Source organism: Podarcis tiliguerta (genome assembly GCF_965153285.1).
Source record: "Podarcis tiliguerta genome assembly, chromosome: Z".
Taxonomy (NCBI): domain Eukaryota; kingdom Metazoa; phylum Chordata; class Lepidosauria; order Squamata; family Lacertidae; genus Podarcis; species Podarcis tiliguerta.
The window spans coordinates 21,683,269-21,703,791 of record NC_139553.1 but is presented as its reverse complement, the minus strand read 5'-3'; the positions used below and the strand labels follow the sequence as shown (position 1 = coordinate 21,703,791).

The 20,523-nt window shown below is 47.2% G+C and overlaps 1 protein-coding gene across 1 annotated transcript in view; it reads left to right on the top strand.

The window, feature by feature from the left end:
- LOC310669943 (uncharacterized protein) overlaps positions 1–20,523 on the top strand; it is a gene marked incomplete at its 3' end in the record, with an annotated part of 79,959 nt that overhangs the window by 59,062 nt on the left and 374 nt on the right. Inside the window, exons 3-9 of the mRNA XM_083424408.1 lie at positions 16,810–16,892; positions 18,135–18,175; positions 18,377–18,493; positions 18,735–18,814; positions 19,358–19,460; positions 19,874–19,957; positions 20,320–20,424. Of these exons, the coding sequence (XP_083280534.1) occupies positions 16,810–16,892; positions 18,135–18,175; positions 18,377–18,493; positions 18,735–18,814; positions 19,358–19,460; positions 19,874–19,957; positions 20,320–20,424 (613 nt within the window). The remainder of the gene's footprint in view (positions 1–16,809; positions 16,893–18,134; positions 18,176–18,376; positions 18,494–18,734; positions 18,815–19,357; positions 19,461–19,873; positions 19,958–20,319; positions 20,425–20,523) is intronic.

Genomic DNA, 20,523 nt, shown 5'->3' with positions numbered 1-20,523 from the left:
CATAGCCAGGGGCAAAGTCTGCAACACAAAAAACTATGATCCACGGCTTCCTGGCCACTCCATGGCCCCAAAACGTGGTTTTGAAGCACGGATCCTCACGCTTTTTGCATTGGCCCACCCCAATCTCACCGTCAATTAACATGTCATAGCCAGGGGCACAGCCTGCACCACAAAAATCTAGGATCCACGGCTTCTCGGCCACTCCATGGCCCAATAACGTGGTTTTGAAGCATGAATCCTCATGGATCCTCACACTTTTTGCATGGACTACCCCAAACACACCATCAAATTATACAACATATCCAGGGGCACAGCCTGCTCCACAAAAAACTATGATCCATGGCTTCCTGGTCATACCGTGGCCCAAAAACATGGTTCTGAAGCATAGATCCTCGTGGATATTCACACTTTTCGCATTCAGCCACCACAAACTCACTGTCAAATCACATGTCATATCCAGGGGCACAGCCTGCACCACAAAAATATAGGATCCATGGCTTCCTGGCCACTTCATGGACCAAAAACATGGTTTCGAAGCACAGATCCTCATGGATCCTCACACTTTTTGCATGGGCCACTCCAAACACACCGTCAAATTATACATCATAGCCAGGGGCACAGCCTGCACCACAAAAATCTAGGATCCACAGCTTCCTGGTCATACCGTGGCCCAAAAACATGGTTCTGAAGCATGGATCCTCATGGATCCTTGCGCTTTATGCATTGAGCTACCCCAAACTCACCATCAAATTACACATTATAGCCAGGGGCGCAGCCTGCACCACAAAAATCATGAGTTGCACTACAAAAATCACAAAAATGCCCTTACCAGCACTGTTAATGTCACCACTGGAACATTATTACAGTGGTACCTTGGGTTAAGAACTTAATTTGTTCTGGTGGTCCACTCTTAACCTGAAACTGTTCTTAACCTGAAGCACCACTTTAGCTAATGGGGCCTCCCACTGCTTACATACTGTCAACTAATATCCAGATTCAAGAAAGACTGTATGGCAAACTGTTAAATCGGTGAAAAAACAGAATTTGAGTCCATCATAACAGAGTTCTACCTTTTGGGTAAAATTTATAAACTATTACTCAAATAAGACACCGAGCCCCAACAAACAAAACCTTATATGACAAAATGGATGCAAAAAATTTAAGAGCAGTTTACAGTGGAACAATGAGAACAATTATGAATATAGGAATAAAATTCACTGCAAGTTAAGCCCTAAAACAAAATTGGTACACTGGAACCTCGGGTTGCGGACGTAACCCGTGATGGAGGCACGTCCACAACCCACAGCGTTTGCATCCTGAAGCGCTGCGTATGCGCAGGTGCCGGCACAATTTGGCGCTTCTGCGGATACACAAACTGCAAAACCTGAAAGTAACCCGTTCCAGTACTTCTGGGTTTCCCGTGGTCCGCAACCTGAAAACACGTAACCTGAAGCAGCCGTAACATGAGGTATGACTGTACAAAAATGTTCTTTCAATGTTATATAACTTTGAAAGATATACATAAGATGAATAATGAAATGAATGGACATTGCTGGAAATGTCATAGACCTCAAGGAACCTTCTTCCATTTATGGTGGACCTGTGAAAAGACCAAAACATTTTGGAGGAAAGTTCATTTTGAAATGAAAAAATGTAAAAAAAAACCCCCAAAATTTGCATTGGACCCCAAAACTATGCCGTTGGGAATGACTCCTTCAGCTACTGTATTGTGAAATCATCAGCAGAACTATTTAGTTATATGACCACCGCAGTCAGAGTGGTGTTGGCTAACATATGAAAATCTGACATATGTCTTGAAATAGATGCATGGAAAGAGAAAGTATCAGAATATGCAGTAATGGCAAAACTCGCCAATTTAGTAAATAATAGACTCATGGAGGAACATAAAAAAACTTGGAATCTTTATAATTTGTATACAGCTTAACAGAACTGTAACAATATGAACATCTGTATGGATTTGTATAATATACCTTAGGTTACAAAAATATTTCCTGTTTAAAAATAGAAGCTTTGTGTGCATATGATAAAGAAAGAAAGATATAGTAGAATAAATCTTGTCTTGTCCGGTGTATAAGACGACTTGTAAACCCCGGAAAAGAGGTTAAAAAGTCGGGGGTCGTCTTATACACTGGGTATGGCTTCCTCCCTTCATGGAGCCCACTGCCCTCTGCTGCCTCGGAAGCTGCTGAAGCTGCCGCCGCCGCAGCAGTGGGCCGCGCACTCTGCTTCACGCCAGGAGAAAGCCGCCCAGCGATGCTAAGCAGGCTTTGCAGGGCGGCTTCCTCCTGGCGCCGAGCCCGCCGCCCACTTCCACTGCCCAGCGAAGCTGCTGAAACATATAAGACGACCCCCAAAATTGGCGCTGCCAATTTGGGGGGTCGTCTTATACACCCAGTCACCTAATACACAGGAATCCACGGTATTTTGTATCATTGTGATTCAATGTTATATTTGCACTCAAAAAGGGGAACCCAATTGACCTGAAGGTGCTGCTGTGCAATGCCAGGTTGATGATTCATAAGACCACTGCCATCCATGACTTGATTGTGGATGGAGGACTTGACCTGGCATGTGTAACAGAGACTTGGTTGGATGAAGCAGGTGGGCCTGCCCTAGCTGCTGCTTGTCCACCAGGTTTCTCTTATGCACAGCAACCCAGGTCATTGGGGGGGGGGGGTTGCAGTGATTTTTAGGAAGTCACTACCTTGCATTAGGCGTCCTACCGAGAAGACCCAGTTCTCTGAGTGCATGTTCTGGAAGTTGGGCAATAGGGGCAGTACAGGATTCCCTTTGGTGTACCGACCTCCCCGCTGCACCAAGGATTCCCTGTCCGAGCTGCTTCAGGTCGTGGCGGATTTTCTCCTGGAGACACCTAGTTTGGATGTCCTAGGGGATTTTAACATTCATGCTGACACGACCTTACAAGGGGCTGCTTGGGACTTCGTGGAAAGCATGGCCTCCATGGGGCTATCCCTGAATAAGTTTGGCCCAACTCATAGTCACAGACATGCCTTAGACCTCTATGGATGTTGGTGGTCACCTCTATGGATGTTGGTGATCTGACACTAAGTAAAAGCAAAACTAAAGAAGTGCCATGGTCAGATCACTTCCTGGTGCAACTGGACTTCTTTGCGACCCATCCCCTCTGCAGGGAGGTGAGATCAATTTGGATGGTTCGCCCCCGCCACTTAATGGATCCAAATGGTTTCCAGAGAGTGGTAGGGGATGCTTTATCCCATGTTGATGGCCTTTCAGCTGATTGCCTGGTGGCCCACTGGAATATGGAGTTAACCAGGGCTATCAACTGTCTGGTTCTGAAGCACCCTCTCTGATTGCATGGAGCCTGGACAGCCCTGTGGTTTTCTTTGGAGCTGAGGGCAAGGAAACAATTGCTGAGAAGGCTAGAGTGCCGGTGGCAGAAAACTCATTCTGAATCAGACTGGACACAGGTTAGACCTCAACGTTGAGCCTACCAAGTGGCAATAGCGACGGTGAAGAAGACTTTCTTTACAGCCTCTATTGCGTCTGCAGACAATAGTAGCAGGAGACTCTTTCAGGTGGTTCGCAATCGAACGGAACCACCTTTACCACTGGGGCCTTGTAAAGACCCCAAGATCTACTGCAATGATTTTGCAGATAAAGTCGCTCATATTCATGCAAATTCATAATGGAGAGCTAAGTCATTTTCAATCTATTCAGACTCTCCAAGTGTCCCTAATTTCCAGGGGTGTCTCTGATTTAGAAAAGCCGTCCCAGTTTCTGATTTGATCCCAGAATGTCCCACTTTTCCTCAGGATGTCCCTATTTTCAGTGGAGAAATGTTGGAGGGTATGGAGTTATGTGACCCCTGAGCCGTCTGAAGGCAATCCTGTATAGGAAAGTTTTTTAAATGTTTAATATTTTATTATGTTTTTATATATGTTGGAAGCTGCATAGAGTGGCTGAGTGAGCAGGTGGCGCTGTGGTCTAAACCACTGAGCCTCTTGGGCTTGCTGACTGGAAGCTTGGCGGTTCGAGTCCACACAGCGGGGTGAGCTCCCGTTGCCCTGTCCCAGCTCCTTCCAATTTAGCAGCTTGAAAGCGTGCAGTGCAAGTAGATAAATAGGTACCTCTGCGGCAGGAAGGTAAATGGAGTTTCTGTGTGCTCTGGCTTCCATCACTGTGTTCCGTTGCACCAGAAGCAGTTTCTTCATGACCCAGAAAGCTGTCTGTGGGCAAACACCGGCTCCCTTGGCCTGAAAGGGAAAGCACCACAACCCCATAGTCGCCTTTGACTGGGCTTAACCATCCAGGGGTCCTTTACCTTTTTACCTTTATTTTAGAGTGGCTGGGGCTTCACAGTAAGATGGGTGGGGTATAAATAGTAAAATTATCATTATGGAAAGGGATGCCCCTACGTTCATCAGAGAAATGTTGGAGGGTATGTCTCTTTCTCATTGGCAGGTTTTAGGGAAAATATGCTTTTTCAGTTTGGCCTTGTTCAGAGTTCCTGTTAGATTTATCTCTTTTTCTTGAAAGGAAAAAAGCAAGATAAGTTGCTGGATTTTTTTTTTCCAATTCTGTTTTACCAAAGTCAGTCAGTCATATCTTATCTTTCCTCTGCAATTAGGTTCCGGGGGGTGGGGGAGAGATGCAGATTTTTCTGCAGAGTGCAAGGATATTTTCCAACTTCCCAAGCCATGTCCCCTGCTTCTGTGGCTTCTAAAGTTCCTCACTCCAAACAAAGCTTTGTTGTAGTTTATGTCGCATCTTGTGTGAAGATCCTTGACTATAATAGTATTACTCAGACAAGCGTTTTTAGAATGTATTTTCCTTGTATTTCTATTACAGTGGTACCTCAAGTACTTACCGTAATTCATTCCGGAGGTCCGTACTTAACCTGAAACTGTTCTTAACCTGAAGCACCACTTTAGCTAATGGGGCCTCCTGCTGCTGCCGCGCAGCCAGAGCACGATTTCTGTTCTCATCCTGAAGCAAATTTCTTAACCTGAAGCACTATTTCTGGGTTAGCAGAGTCTGTTACCTGAAGCGTATGTAACCTGAAGCGTATGTAATCCGAGGTACCACTGTATTTTCTATTCTATAAAGACAGCAGTATTAATAATAATATTAATAGCAACAGCAGTATCAACTACAATGCTTGCCAGCCAGTTTTAAGCATGTCCAGTGGTACCTTGGGTTAAGAACTTAATTAGTTCTGGAGGTCCGTTCTTAACCTGAAACTGTTCTTAACCTGAGGTACCGCTTTAGCTAATGGGGCCTCCTGCTGCTGCTGGGCCACCGCCGCACGATTTCTGTTCTTATCCTGAGGTAAAGTTCTTAAGCCGAGGTACTACTTCTGGGTTAGTGTTTGTAACCCGAGGTACCACTGTATTCTTATTTGTGACCACATATTGTATATTCATGCATAATATTCCTGGAATCATTCATCTTATATTTTCATTCATATTTTTCATTATTAGTAATAAAATGATTGAATAGATTTTCCATATTTGACCCATTTTAGCTTCCCATCTATTAAGTAGTGGGTTGACAAAGCAGATGACACAGAGATTTCTCTAAGTGGTTCTTTATTGTAAGCTGGAACAGAACCGAACAGCAAACAGCAAAGCAGGCTCAGCCGGCCTGCTTTTATATGCAGCCGGCTGTCAATATTGTAACAACAGCCCAGGGTTTCCCGCCTAAAGTAACTGACGTGGACCTGAGTGAAAACTATATACACTATACTTCTGGTGGCCAGGGTGAGAACTTCAATACATAACACCACTCCCCACCGAGATAAGGCAATAGTTACAGTCATAGTGCTTCCATTACATATAGCAATACCCTTATTGGTTTCACTAATGCACATAAGCATATTAATTGACCCTATTCACCATACAGCTTTACATGTGCAGTTTGTCCAGTGAACATAGTCTTTTAAATAAGCTGGGTGCTTGTGATGTGAACTGAGGTCTGTTTCTAAGACGAGGACATCAGGACACCCATGAATTGCAAACAGGCCCCACAGCACCCAGATGATGGCTTCAGTAGTGGTGGAGGGTATCAGGGCCACCTCCAGCCATTTGGAATAGGTGTCCACCACTACCATGAAGGTCTGACCATGAAAGGGGCTGGCAAGATTGATGTGTACCCTCAACCAGGGTGCCTTGGGCATCTCCCAGGTGTTGCCCTTAGCTGCCAGTAGTGCAGGTCTCGACTCTTGGCATGCTTGACAGGAGGCAACCCATGAAGTGATGGCTTCATCCATGTTAGGCAACCAGACGTAACACCAAGCCAACGCCTTCATTTTGATGATCCATGGGTGGCCGATGTGCAGAGCCTCGAGGACATGTTGACGGAGTCTTTGGGGAACCACGACTCGGTCTCCCCACAGTAGGCAGCCACGATGAGATGAGAGCTTGTGCTGTCTGGTTGCAAACGGTTGGAACTCTGGTGCGAAAGACCCCTCTGGCTACCCCCTCCATTCCCAGTTGAGTACACGTTTGATGGTGTGGTCCTGGGCAGATGTGGAAGCTACATCGGCAGCTGATACTGGCGCTGCTGGGAGGAGCGACTGTGTTAAAGGTCACCATTTCCCGATGATCCCAGGACCATGGTACCTTCGTGCTGAGGAGGCAGTGTAGAGGCTCAGCTAGCGTTGCTTTGTGGGGTGGGAACGTGTTATAGAAGTTCAGCAGTCCCTGCAACTCCACCTTGCTTTTTGGAATCAGGGCCTGCTGAATGGCCCGGATCTTGAATGACATTGGGTGAAGACTGGAGGCGTCGATAAGGTAGCCCAGGAACTCCACCTGCAGAAAGGTGATCTGGCACTTTTCTTTTTTCACCTTGAGCCCAGCCTCCTGGAACCTGGTCAGCACAGCGCGGATGCGCTCGAACAGCTGCTGATTTGAATCTGCGGATACCAACACATCATCAAAATATGGCACCACGCCCGGAAGCCCCTGCAGGAGATGCTCCATGAGGCTTTGAAAGATTCAAGGAGCCACGCTCACCCCAAACTGCAGCCGGCGGCACCGGAATGCCCCTCGGTGGGTGACGATCGTCTGAGCTTCAGCGGTGGCGTCGTCGACAGTCAGTTGTTGATAGGCTTGTGCAAGGTCCAGTTTAGCGAAGACCCAGGGAATGCAGCAGGTGGTGGACAACGGGAACTGGATAAACGTGCTGCTGAAGCGCCTTGTTGACCATGCACTTATAGTCTGCGCATATTCTCACCGACCCATCCGGCTTAACAGACGTGACAATGGGGGTTTCCCAACTGGCATGATCAATTGGCTCCAAAACGCCTTGCGCAATCAGCTTGTCAAGTTGTTCATCCACCTTAGCTTTGAAAGCGAACGGAACCTGGTGTAGCTTTAGCTTGATGGGGGTGACTTGGCGATCAAGGCTAAAAGAGATGGGTGTATCAGTATACTGGCCCAAAGTGCCGTCGAAAACCTCAGCAAAGTCTTTGATTAGGTCATCAATCTCCGTGTCAGAGATTCAGTTGATGCCGGTGACTTCCAGGCTGAGGGCATCAAACTAGTCTTGCCCTAGGAGGCTAGACTGTGGGCCTTCGACCACCACCAGTTGGAGCAGTCCTGAAAAATTCCTGAAAGCGGATGTCGTTTCCCTGGTGGTCTCTCAAATGTATGCAGTGTGGGTTGAGTTGCCTCTTGGACAACTTGGGCACGAGTCTTTTGATGGTGCTCCAGGATACAACGGACAAGGCAGACCCGGTGTCAATCTCCATGCCACACAGAGCTCCTTCGATGAGCACGGTGATGTGTAGCTTGCGACACGTAGGTGATTTGGTTTGGCCAATCGTGAATCCGGACAAGTAGCTGCAGTTGGTGAGGGCAAAACAGCTTCCATTGGTGGACCGGGGTGAAGACTTGGACTTGCGATACGGTGAAGGGGGCGTGTCAGATGGAGCAGATCGGCAGACTTTAGTGATGTAGTGGGAATCGCTCTCCTCCCGAGGAGGCTTGGGAAGGAAGCTGCGCTCTCCTCCCGTGGAGGCTTGGGAGGGGCGCAACTGTGAGGATCGCTCTCCTCCTGCGGAGGCTTGGGAGGGGTGCAAATTCACTCCCAAGCCTCTGCAGGGATCGCTCCCCCACAGCAGCATGGGAGAGAGTTGAACATCCCCGGATGGCTGGCAGTGCACAGCTATGGCCACCCCAAACTATCTGTGGTAATTTGGGGGCGCTGGGCAAATATTTGCACCCTGGCACCACATCTGCTAAAGACGGCCCTGAATGCTCGATGGAAGGAGGATTGAGCTTGTGCCATAGAACCCCCTACCACCCACCTAGAATCCTGAAATTCCCACCAGTGGATGGTAGGGACCAAGCTGACAACCCCTGCATTAAATGTTCACTTCTGTCTGAGACTCAGGAAACACCATGACAGGAAATGAGACTGCCATCGGGGGTAACAGTGGAACTGATGGTTTACTGTGCTAGAGAAGAAACTATTTTTAAAAAAAATGTTTCGTTTGTTCTCCTGTTAGATTCACAAAATGTTTAGGTACCTCTTTGTCCCGCCAGAAAAAAAGCACTGCAGTAACCTAAGGGGAAAAAATCTAGTGTATTAGACTCATACCTGGGGCACCTGGCAAAGCTGGTCTGCAGCAGAGAATCACAATAGAGCAGCATCTTAAACTAGCTACATACCGTATAAATCCCTTCTCTTGTGGCTGAACTCAAAGGATGCTGGCTCAGCTACAAGATCTTGGAGAAGGAATCTGGGAGGGCAAGAGTTAACATACCCCTGCCTTTAAGGAGATTCCATATGTACAAAGACGTGAACATGAGCCCAAATACATTCATGTGGCAAGTGAGGGAGCAATATGTATTATTATTTTCTTGTTGAAAGTTAAGAACATTGCTACTAGCAATATATCACAGCTTCTATAGCCTACATATAGGAGGGGTATTTAAAATAAGAGTCATCAAAGCGATCCTTAGTTAAAAGTTGTTGTTGTTGTTGTTGTTGTTTAGTCGTTCAGTCGTGTCCAACTCTTTGTGACCCCATGGACCAGAGCACGCCAGGCACTTCTGTCTTCCACTGCCACCCGCAGTTTGGTCAGATTCATGTTTGTAGCTTCGAGAATACTGTCTAACCATCTCGTCCTCAGTCGTCCCCTTCTCCTTGTGCCCTCCATCTTTCCCAGCATCAGGGTCTTTTCCAGTGAGTCTTCTCTTCTCATGAGGTGGCCAAAGTATTGGAGCCTCAGCTTCACGATCTGTCCTTCCAGTGAGCACTCAGGGCTGATTTCCTTAAGAATGGATACGTTTGATCTTCTTGCAGTCCATGGGACTCTCAAGAGTTTCCTCCAGCACCATAATTCGAAAGCGTCAATTCTTCGGCGATCAGCCTTCTTTATGGTCCAGCTCTCACTTCCATACATCACTCCTGGGAAAACCATAGCTTTTACTATATGGACCTTGGTTGGCAAGGTGATGTCTCTACTTTTTAAAATGCTGTTAGTTAAAAGTAGAAGTCGGCAAATGTGTCCTCTTTTTTGATCTTCAAAATATGGCAATCCTAGACTGGTGCCTTTTGCACCTTTCCAAAATTCCAAATTGCCCATGGACCATAAAAGGTTGGCAGCCACTGCTCTACATATAGGCATGTGTCACTTTGGAAATGGGCATTCAGGGGAGGAAGTAAAGGGTACATACATCCTATCTCCTCCTAGCAGACAGAACAATTAATGGAGATTTCCTGGCTGGGAACGTAACAGATATATGGATCTTTGAAGACTAGTTAACTGTGAATTAGGGCACCCACCCAACCCACAGGCACAGCAGAGGTCTTTTCTGCAACCCCCTGCTGCAGGAGGAGCCTTGTCAGGAGCTTGATGATGGCAGCCTCTGGTGCCAGCCATGAACAGGGGCTAGAATGGAGGTAGAGCATAGTCATCATGGATAGTAGCCATTGGTAGCCATACTCTCCATGAATTCATTCAATCCTGTTTTAAAGCCATCCAAGGTGGCCCTCCTGTGTGACTGAGTTCCATCATCCACTATATGAAGAAGTAATTTTGAAGAGACTTTCAGCTGGCCTGCACTCACCCCATCACTGGGTCCAGTTGTCCAGCGAAGTCAGGGCAGACCTGGAGATGTGGCTTGAATTCCTTGTGCAATTCGATTTCAAGGTCCATTTGGACGCTGCTGGCTCATTGGGCTTTGGGCTCTATTTCCATGGCTGTTGGTGCACTCAGAGGTGGCCTGAGCACTGGCAGGGTACAGCGTGTGATTTAACCTTTCTTGAGTTTTTCCCGACTGTAGTGGCAATCTGTAGTGACACATCTGGACCACGGAGTTCAAGGACTGGTGGGTCTGTTTCTGGTCCGATAACCAGGCTGTGGTGAGCGCTTTGGCAAAGCAGTCATCCCGCTCCAGGCTCTCTGCCCTGTTACACACGTTTGTGCTACAGTGCCTCAAGCTTAGTATTGTTTTTTCTGCCTGCTTTATTCCTGGCGCTAATAATGACATTGTGGATGCCCTATCCCGTTTTTAGATGGGAGTGCTTCAGATCCCTGGCTTTGGAGGCCCAGCAGCTTCGAGAATATTTCCCAGATTACCTTTGGAACCTTGGCAACAGATGCTACTTCAGGGAGTAGTAGCATCAGTTTCTCCTTCTACTCTGAGGTCTTATAAAAAGGCCTGGGTGGACTTTTTGGTTTTCAGAGCACAGCTCATGACCAGCCTTAGTACAGAGTCACCATCCACACACCAGGTGTTGCATATTTGGCTCACCAGCGTTTTATGGGTTGAGCTGTGAAGTCCATCCGAATTCAGTCTTCTGCCATTACCTTTTTCTGTAAGTCCCTTTATTCCAGAGACCCATGTGCAGAATTTGTGGTGCGAAAGGTTCTTGAGGGATAGGCCAGGCTACAGCCTCCTAAGTCACCAGGTAGGAGGCCAGTCACATTTGACATTTTGTGTGCTATGCGCTGCACCCTGAGATCAATTTGTTGGTCTAATTTTGAGACGATACTCTTTTCGGCAGCATTCTCAATTGCCTTTTTTGGTGCACTGCGTGTGGGCGAAGTGGTGGTGGAGTCAGTGCAGGGAAGGACTCCCAAGGGCTTGCTTTTGCAAGATGTTCAGCTGTCCGATGCTGAGCTGGTGCTAACCATTCGTAATTCCAAAACGGACCAGTTGGGCAGAGGTGCCTTGATGAGGCTTCCTGCCACTGGTGAGCCTGGCCCTTGTCCAGTTAAAGATGCCAATAAATATTTGCCACTTCGCCTGCCTGGGGATGGACCCTTCCTGGTCCACGAGGATGGGTCCCTGTTAAGGAGGCATCAATTTGATGCAGTAATGCGCAAGGTGTTGGCAGCGTGCAGCCTGTCAGCCAGTGAATTGCACCTCATTTCTTCCGTAATGGGGCAGCTACCACCGCTGTGCATTGGGGCCTGTCTGTCAACAGAATCTGGGCCGCTGGAAATCTGGAGCATACCGAGGTTATGTTCAGAAGCGGTGTTGAGATGCAGTTGCTAATGTTGTTTTGTTTATTCCTAGGTCCGCCTACCCTGCACGTCTGGATAGTCAGGCATAGCATTGTCCACTGGGCCAGCAAGAGGGGGAGGAGTCTGGATTCAGACGCAGGCTCGGGCTCCCCGACCACATGAGCGTCTCCTGGGTGTCCAGACGAGGAATGCATTGGGAGGAGCTTCTCCCAACGGTGCAGAACAAGGTGTCTGCGGAAGGCATGCCTGCGGCAATGGTGGTGCAGCTGGGCAAGAATGATTTGCCGGAAGCTCCCAGCTTGAGCCTGCAGACCCGCATGCAGGAGGACTTGGAGGAGTTGAAGGCAGCTCTTCCTGGACTCAAAATCTTTTGGTTGCAGCTGTTGCAGTGACAGTTGTGGCGTGGTAGCCAATGCCCAGCTGCCACCGAGATGGCCAGGAGGCGTGTGCATAGTGCAGTGGCCAAGAAGGTTCTGGCCTTGGGTGAGATGGTGATCCATCACCTGGGCATTACCTCTCGTGATGCGTCCCTTTACAGGCTTGATGGGGTTCATCTGTCTGTGATTGGTTTATGTGATTGATTCATGGCTGACCTCTGTGTCAGCGGGATTAAGGGATTGGTTACAGGTCTGAGAGGCTGCCGGCAAGCGCGGGGCTTGTGTGGTGGATAGGCTCTGGTTCAGGTGATGGGGTGGGAGAATGCTCTCGCCATCCCTATGTGAAGGGTATTCCATTAAAGGAATCCAGAGACTTGATGGTTTGGTCAACCCCTGTGATGGGGTTGTGCCCATGCCTGAGTCCAGGGGGACATTTGGGTGGCGGAGTTAGCCCATGTCCGGCTTTCCGCTTATCCAGGTGTTCACCCTTGGCTGACCTGTGCTGGAACCCTGGGTCAGTGCTACCTGCAAGGCAGGGAGCTAGTCGAATTAGAGCCTATGCAACCACTTACTTGCTGTAATCAATAAAGTTGTGGCCTAAATTCTGCCAAAAAACCAAACCAAAATTTGTGTCTTGTGTGAATTTATTTAGGGGGAAGGTTTCTGGGTCTGAGCACTCAAATTGGGTCCTCCTTTAAGAGGACACATATTGCGGTGAGACCTGGAAACCGACACCCTGTGTTGTGGGTGGGTACGATTGGTCAGCCACAACACCCAATTGGTAGGTCCCTCAAAGCTGGGTGCAATCTGGCCAATGGGAGGCAGTCCAAACGGTTTGAGGGACCTATTTATGCCCATGAATGAGACCCAGAACTTCTTCTTTCGGTGTGTGCATTCGGAACACCCACCCACCTCTCCCTATATTTAGGACTGTGTGCTTGACCTTGCTATGCCATCGTCTGTCATCTGTCATTGGGACAGGGGCACAGCAGGAATTTTCGTCACTTGGCTGATTGGCTGTTGCCATTTGGGTTTCGCCTGCCGCATAGCAAAGCATCACAACTTGTAAGGCTGCAGATAGGCTCTCATTCAGGTGATAGGGATGGGAGAACGCTCTTGCCATCCCTATGTGAAGGGTATTCCGTTAAAGGGATCCAGGGACTCGATGGTTTGGTCAACCCCTGAGAGGGGGCTGTGCCTGTGCGTGAGTCCAGGGGGACATTTGGGTGGTGGAGTTAGCCCATTCCCGGCTTTCCGCTTATCCAGGTGTTCACCCTTGGCTGACCTATGCTGGAACCCTGGGTCAGTGCTACCTGCATGGCAGGGAGCTAGTCGAACCAGGGCCTATGCAACCAGTCACTTTCTGTAATCAATAACGTTGTGGCCTAAATTCTGCCAAAAACCAAACCCAAAATTTCAATCAAGTGTGAATTTATTTAGGGGGAAGGTTTCTGGGTCTGAACACGCAAAACACAGGCAGTATATCTTAGCTTCCAAATTGTTTCTAAATTATTTGTATAAAACACAAAGATGGCTTGCTTGAGCCATGCGGTCTAAGCTTGGAGCATACAGCTTAGACCTCCTTAGTGGTAGGGGTCATATGGTGCAAAATGATGGAAAGTGGGATAACAAAGAGCTTGATAGCCCTTCCTCTCAAGCTTGGGGAAGTGATCTAGCTAAGCCTGGAAGAACAGTTTATGCTATAGTTTCACCCACTTCATGAATTGAATTGAATCGAGTTAAGTATGTTGGTTATCTGAAACGGGATCTCTCACACTTTCTACATAGGGGAGTTTTTTTTCCATTTCTTGTTTTTCATTTTTGTTGCCCTTTTCTGAACCTTCTTGAACTGAAGGTTCAAGCTGAGGGGATCAGAACTATAAGCAGTACTGCATGTGTGGTCACACCATAGATTTGTATTATATCAGCAGTTTTATTTTAAAATCCTTTCCTAATGATCCCTAGCATGGAATCTGCCTTTTTTACACTGGACTAGCACCTTCATCAAACTATCTACCATGACTCCAAGGTTGTGTTCCTGCTCTCTCACTGCCAGTTCAGACCCCACGAGCAGATATGTGAAATTAAGACCACCATCCCCCATGCATCACTTTTCAATGGTTTACACTGAATTGCATTTCTGGCAGAGTCTGCTCCCCTTTTGGCATTGCTGGCCTTTGCATGAAGCAGAGTGGGAGAATCTGCTGTGGATGCTGGATCTGGACAGCCTGGGAGGGGTAGCAGATCTGCCCACTGCAGCCTGTGGTGTCACTGCCTCCTTCTCCATTCGTCTGCTTTCCTCCTCCCCTGTGACACCCTTTGCTCCCCACCCACTCCCCACCCTCAGCCACCTCTCTCATTGCTGTGTCTCCCTCTCTCAGAGGGGAAAGGGGCGACTGCATGCCTGTGGCACCCATAGAGAAACACACTGGTCCCCCCTTTCTTCCTAGGCACAGTATTGTTTGATTCATAAATGCTAAAAAGAAGAAAAGTATTTTTCCCCCACTTTTGAAATGTTGGTCAGGTCACATTTCAGCACCAACAGCTTTGTGGCAGAGGTAGGAAGTTTCCTTCCTTTTATATTCAGGGTTTTTGTACTTATGTTCTTATATAGAAAGCCCTTTCTGTACTGTGTATCATGAAAAGGCATGAATGTGCATGTCTTATGGAGAAAGTTGCTTAAAACCAGAGTATACCTAGGAAGCTGCACCGGCTGGCAGCAGCTCTCCAAGACTTCAGACAGTGTCTTTTCCCCCCTACCCTTCCTGGAGATGCCACTGGGAATTGCTCCACCACTGAGCTTCAGGCCTTCTCCTAAACTTGGAGGTTTGCATTTTCTAATGTACTGTGCACAGTAAAGGAGCCATAATGAATCCAAATAGACAACACTAGACCATGCCAGTTTCTCTTCTGCAGAAGTTCCTTGGAACTTTGTACATATATTTCCAGCTTTGGATAAGGCTCCTGGTGTCCTTGGCATCGTGATTAGAGCAGCAGTAAACACTGCCATTCCATCTAAACAAAGGGGGGGGGGGCTCATCTTATGTTGAAGTTCACCACATAGGAGATGGTTCTCCCTCCGCCCCAGTAGATTATGGTAATTCATAATCTACGTTTTGTGTGGGTCCGCCCACACAGTGAAACTGATTGGAAGTTTCAATGGAAAGGTCCAGCCCTTGGTCCCTTTACTTTGGGGGGGGGGGGGCGTGAGTGTTGTAGTCATGTGGCTGGTTTATTCCTTCCTTGCTTGCTGATATCTGCCTCGCTTTGTCTGGCTCGCTACGAGGTTTGGATCACAGACTTGAGATAGGTACCAATGGTTTTTTTTAAAAGTAATGTGCTATGCTAGGGACTTAGATTTATTTCCCGGTTAGATGGGTTTGTGGCAGGGGTGCAGGGGTGCAGGGGTGGGCACATGGGAGTTAATTATTAATTTTGGTTCATTGCTTTGACAATGCTACTTATGAGTGCATGTGCAAATAACATTCAATTGATAATAATTGTGTGTGTGTGGGTACAGTATCAATTTCTATATATATATTATTATCTATGAAAATTGTATATTGGTCATTATGTTTCTTATATCCATAGAGTGGTTTGTTTCTGGATGGTTTGGGTTTTTTTTTAAAAAAAAAATGGTGCAAGCTGTGATGGTGGAAACTGTTTCACTGTGTTGCTAGTGAGCAAAATTAAACCTAGATGGGGGATTATTTGTTATGGTGAAAGCTGTGATGGTGCAAGTGATTTCATTGTGTTGCTACTGAGCAAAATTAAACCTAGATGGGGGATAATTTTTTATGGTGCAAGCTGTGATGGTGGAAACTGTTTCACTGTGTTCCTATGGAGTAAAATCAAACCTTGTTGGGGGATTTTTTATGGTGCAAGCTGTAATGGTGCAAGCGGTTTCACTGTGTTGCTACTGAGCAAATTGAACCCTGATGGGCAGTTGATGGATGTGGCTTTGGCCAAGATTTGGGGGACCACCATTGTGCCTTCATTGAATCTGTGGAGAGTGGAGGCTTTAGAAGCCCAGCTCCAGAGATGCTGATATGTTGGAAATGCTAGAGGCCATTTCACTGAACTGCCATTCAATAGTTTGAAACAGAGAAGGCTACACATTTTGTCTGTTTGGGCTATTCTGCAGTGGTTTCGTGGTCTCCACAGGGGACAAGCAGTTTCACTGTATTGCTGCTGAGCTGTTTCACTGAGCTGTTTCACTGTGTTGCTACTGAGCAAAATTTAACCTTGATGGGCAGTTGATGAATGTGGCTTTGGCCAATATTTGGGGGGGGGGCTACCATTGTGCCTTCATTGAATCAGTGGAGAGTGGAGGCTATAGCAGCGCCTCATTGCTTTGACAATGCAACTTATGAGTGCATGTGCAAATAACATTCAATTGCTAATAATTGTGTGTGTGTGCAGTATCAATTTCTATACGTTCCATATTGGCCATTGTGTTTCTTATATCCGTAGAGTGGTTTGTTTCTGGATGGTTTTTTTTTTTAAAAAAAAAAATGGTGCAAGCTGTGATGGTGGAAACTGTTTCACTGTGTTGCTATTGAGTAAAATCAAACCTTGCTGGGGGGTTTTTTATGGTGCAAGCTGTAATGGTGCAAGCGGTTTCATTGTGTGGCTACTGAGCAAAATTGAACCCTGATGGGCAGTTGATGGATGTGGCTTTGGCCAAGATTTGGGGGACCACCATTGTGCCTTCATTGAATCGGTGGAGAGTGGAGGCTGTAGCAGCCCCTCTCCAGAGATGCTGATGTGTTGGAAATGCTAGAGGCCATTTCACTGAACTGCCATTCAATAGTTTGAAACAGAGAAGGCTGCACATTTTTTTCTGTTTGGGCTATTCTGCAGTGGTTTTGTGGTCTCCACAGGGGACAATTCTCGACACAAGATTTCTGGCTCTGGGTCTCATTCTCACCTCTCCCCCATCTCTTCTAGCTATAACCTACAGCAAAGCCTACTGTCTTGGGATTGCAGAGGTCACTCCTTTAAGGTCACCCCTTTAAGGATCTCTTCCTCAAGTATATGAAAGTGGTGCATGTGTTGTTGTAGTAGATCTGCCTAGGAAGGGAGGTTAGGTGAAGGTGCTGTTGGGGAGGTGTCTTGTTTTGTGGAGAGGTCAGGATGAGAGCAAGGAGTCTTATAAGAAGGCAGCTTCTTTGTAAGAGCCATGCGAGAGCAAATTAGTGGCCCTTCTAGTCCAGCAGTCTGCTCCCCTAGTGGCCAACCAGATATTTAGGGCAAAGTCCACAACAGGAAACGTGATCCCCCAACAACTGGTGCTATTGAAAGACATGCTGCCTCTCTTCCTGGCGAAAATATTTAGCTGCCAATGACCTTATTTGCCACAAATTTCTCTATTCTCTATGCCCCACAGAGAAACTTACGGTCTTCAAATAAAAACATCTTGAAGGTCCCAGGCCACAGAGAAGTTAGGCTGGCCTCAACTAGAGCCAGGGCTTTTTTGGCCGTGGCTCCGATCTGGTGGAACACTCTGTCACAAGAGACCAGGGCCCTGCGGGGCTTGACATCTTTCCGCAGGGCCTGCAAGACAGAACTGTTCCACCAGGCCTTTGGCCAGGGCACAGCCTGACTCCCTCCATCGGCAATCTTCGCAGAGCTCTGGCCCAATGGTTGCCAGTGGCTTGAATTAATTAATTTTATAATGAATGATTTTAGAGTGTTGTTTGTACTGTTTTATTGTTGTTAGCCGCCCTGAGCCCGGCTTCGGCTGGGGAGGGCAGGATATAAATAAAATTTATTATTATTATTATTATTATTATTATTATTATTATTATTCTGTCCCATATGGCAGCCATCCCCTTATCTAGTGGCAGGGAGTTCCATCCTTCAGCAATGCAATGCTGTGTGGAAAAGTCCTTTCTCTGGTCTGCTTGTAATCTTCCACTCACCAGTTTCACTGTATGACCCCACTGGACAGGACAAGAAGCCCCTCTCTCTCCAGTCTCTCCACTCCACATGCCATTTTATACACCACCAGCCTTACAGTGCAGAATAAAGCCACAACACATTAAAGAAAGAAAAGAGAGACAAGCAGGAGAGAGGGAAGGAGGTGGGGGCTTGGCCAAAGTGAAGTGAAGATGTGAGGGAACGGGGGGATGGAGACGGGGAGCAGAGAGGGTCATCTGAAGGGGTCTTCTGAAGAGGCCTAAGAGTGGTGGCAAGAGGTTTAGTAAGAAATTGATGCTTGAGATGTAAATAGATGGATGAACCTTCCTTCACATCCTTTTCTCCTCTTTCAGTTGCAGAAATGGCTTTGGCTGCCATTGACCCAGTTCTGCAGGTTAGTATCAGTGGGAGCAGGAGTATAGACCAGGTACAAAACCCCTTGGCACAGAAGGTTACCTTGCCCAGCAGCAGAGGAAGCCGCTTGGGTGCCTGAGGCGGGGCGCCCAGGGGCAGGGTGAACTTCCCATAGGGGTGGGGTGAGGACAGCCTAGGGAAGTCCTTTCCTGATTAAAAGCCTGACTTTTTCCACTTTTAGAATCTCGGCAAGGATTATTTTTTCCTCTTCTGTATTCGCTACTCAAGTGATTACATCTATCATATGAGCAACGATAGAGTGGTGTATCATAAAGAACCCACCTGCGCGGCTATTATGGTAAGTGAGGTTCAGGATGAGAAATCCATTGGGGAGGTGGGCGGAAGGGATGGGGGTGGCGTTTGGGGAATGGTCTGTGAAAAAGAAGTTTGTGGGTCTGGCAAAGAAGAAGAATTTGCAGGCATTTGGGACAGGCATTCCAACTGCAATTGAAGTCAACCCCTGAGTCTGGGGCTGGAGCAGCCCCCCTGAATTCCATGGGGAACTAACTTTGCTCTTCTGCTCTTTGAACTCTTCTCAGGACATCATGGAGAGATGGTACATGTTTCCAGTCCCCTCCAAAGTATTGAAAATGGGAATGGAGAACATCACCTGCCTGACGTATGTTGTTGGCACTGTGTGTGTGTGTATTTATTCACAGTGATTGGGAATTAGAAGTGGTGTGTGTGTGTGTGTGTGTGTGTGTGAGAGAGAGAGAGAGAGAGAGAGAGAGAGAGAGAGAACTGCTTGAGGAAAGGGCAGCCAGTGGCTGGCAATTTAGATTGAGTGAGAAGAATCAAAATGCAGGGAAATAGCAGTGACTGAACAAATGGGCCAAGAGTGCCATATTGAGCTTGACAACAAGTTTACAGGGTAGGTAGGTTGTGGCAATGGAAGCTTCTATCTCTAAAAATTAAAAGAAAAATCGCTGATGGCTGTTATGCTCCTAGGGCTAGATCCCCCCCCCCAAAAAAAAACCCTCATCTCTTCCTTGAAGGAAGCTGGAACTTTATGGGTCAATCAAGGATGGGGTTAGCTCCTCAGTGGGTCATGGAGACTTTGAATGTACAGTCTCCAGGGGTCCCAAATCAGTGGGGGTGGGGCTCCCAACACCCCTGGAAACCAACCACTGGTCTTATCTTATTTCTTGCTTCCTCATGACAGCTTCCTGCAACCTGCATTTACGGCAAGTAAGAAATCGAACATTGTCGGTGGGATGCTCTATCCGATTGCTAACACTTATGGACTGAGCGATGATGAAAAGGCGGTAAATTCTTTGTAGCTTTGATCATTACTCTTGACTTCTATTGGTTCAATTTATCTCCTGAAAACTTTGTACCATCTTTCCATTTCTTACTATTTTTTTTAGTGAGAGAGTAAGCTTAGTAGCACAAATAATGTTTTTGGTTTCACTGGTTTCCAGCTATTACACACAAGGATTTTTTAAACATCATCTCCATTCAGAAAGTGAATTTTGCCTCATTATTTGTCCATGAGTGAAAACTTAGTCTCATTTGAAGCTGGCCTTTGTCTCTACTCTGTCAGTTTGCTTCAGTATCACACTCCTTATTATCCAGTGCTAAAAATCTGTTATCTATCCCCCCCCCTCCATGTCTTTCCACATCATCTCCTCCCATGAATCTGTGAATCTATCTTTGTGAAAATGGTTTTCACTGCCAGGAGCTTAGGAAGCAGTTTCATGGAATGGTCAGACGCCTGCTGGCTGAGTCCCCAAACCTTGCAACCCTGTCATGCATCATGCAAGTAAGTGCGGTGGTGGGACAAGGGTATTGATTCATTTCAGCAGAGCCTGCTGGCATAAAAGCTTGATCAGGCATCATCACAAACTCAGAGCATGGGTGTCCCCTGACACGCTGGGGAAGGGCAGGCCACTCAGACCCTTGTTAAGGTCCTTTCTTCAGTCTCCACCTGGGTGCAGCAGCCAGAGGGGGACCCCAAAGCAAATTTGGGGCTTGGTGACTTGGGAGAAAGCCTTTTTGAGCTGTCTGGAACATTGAACAAAGGATCTCCCTCAGATAGTGGGGAGGACTCCTTGGTGGAGATGGTAGCTTGCCTCTCTAGCCAAAACCAGCCCCCTGATACTATGGTGCTTTTCCCTCCCACAGCCGCTGACCTTTTACTTCAATGCAGAAGATGAGCAGGAAAGACAGCTGGCTATCAGCACCATCCGTGATTTGCTGGCATATGCATTAAAATTCAACAACATGCCTGTAAGTATCTGTTTTATGGTCCAGAGAGGTTTCTCAAAGCGTCTTAAAAAAAGACTGTCTCAAGAAAAGTGATATCCAAGCTTGGTATCAAGCAGAGAG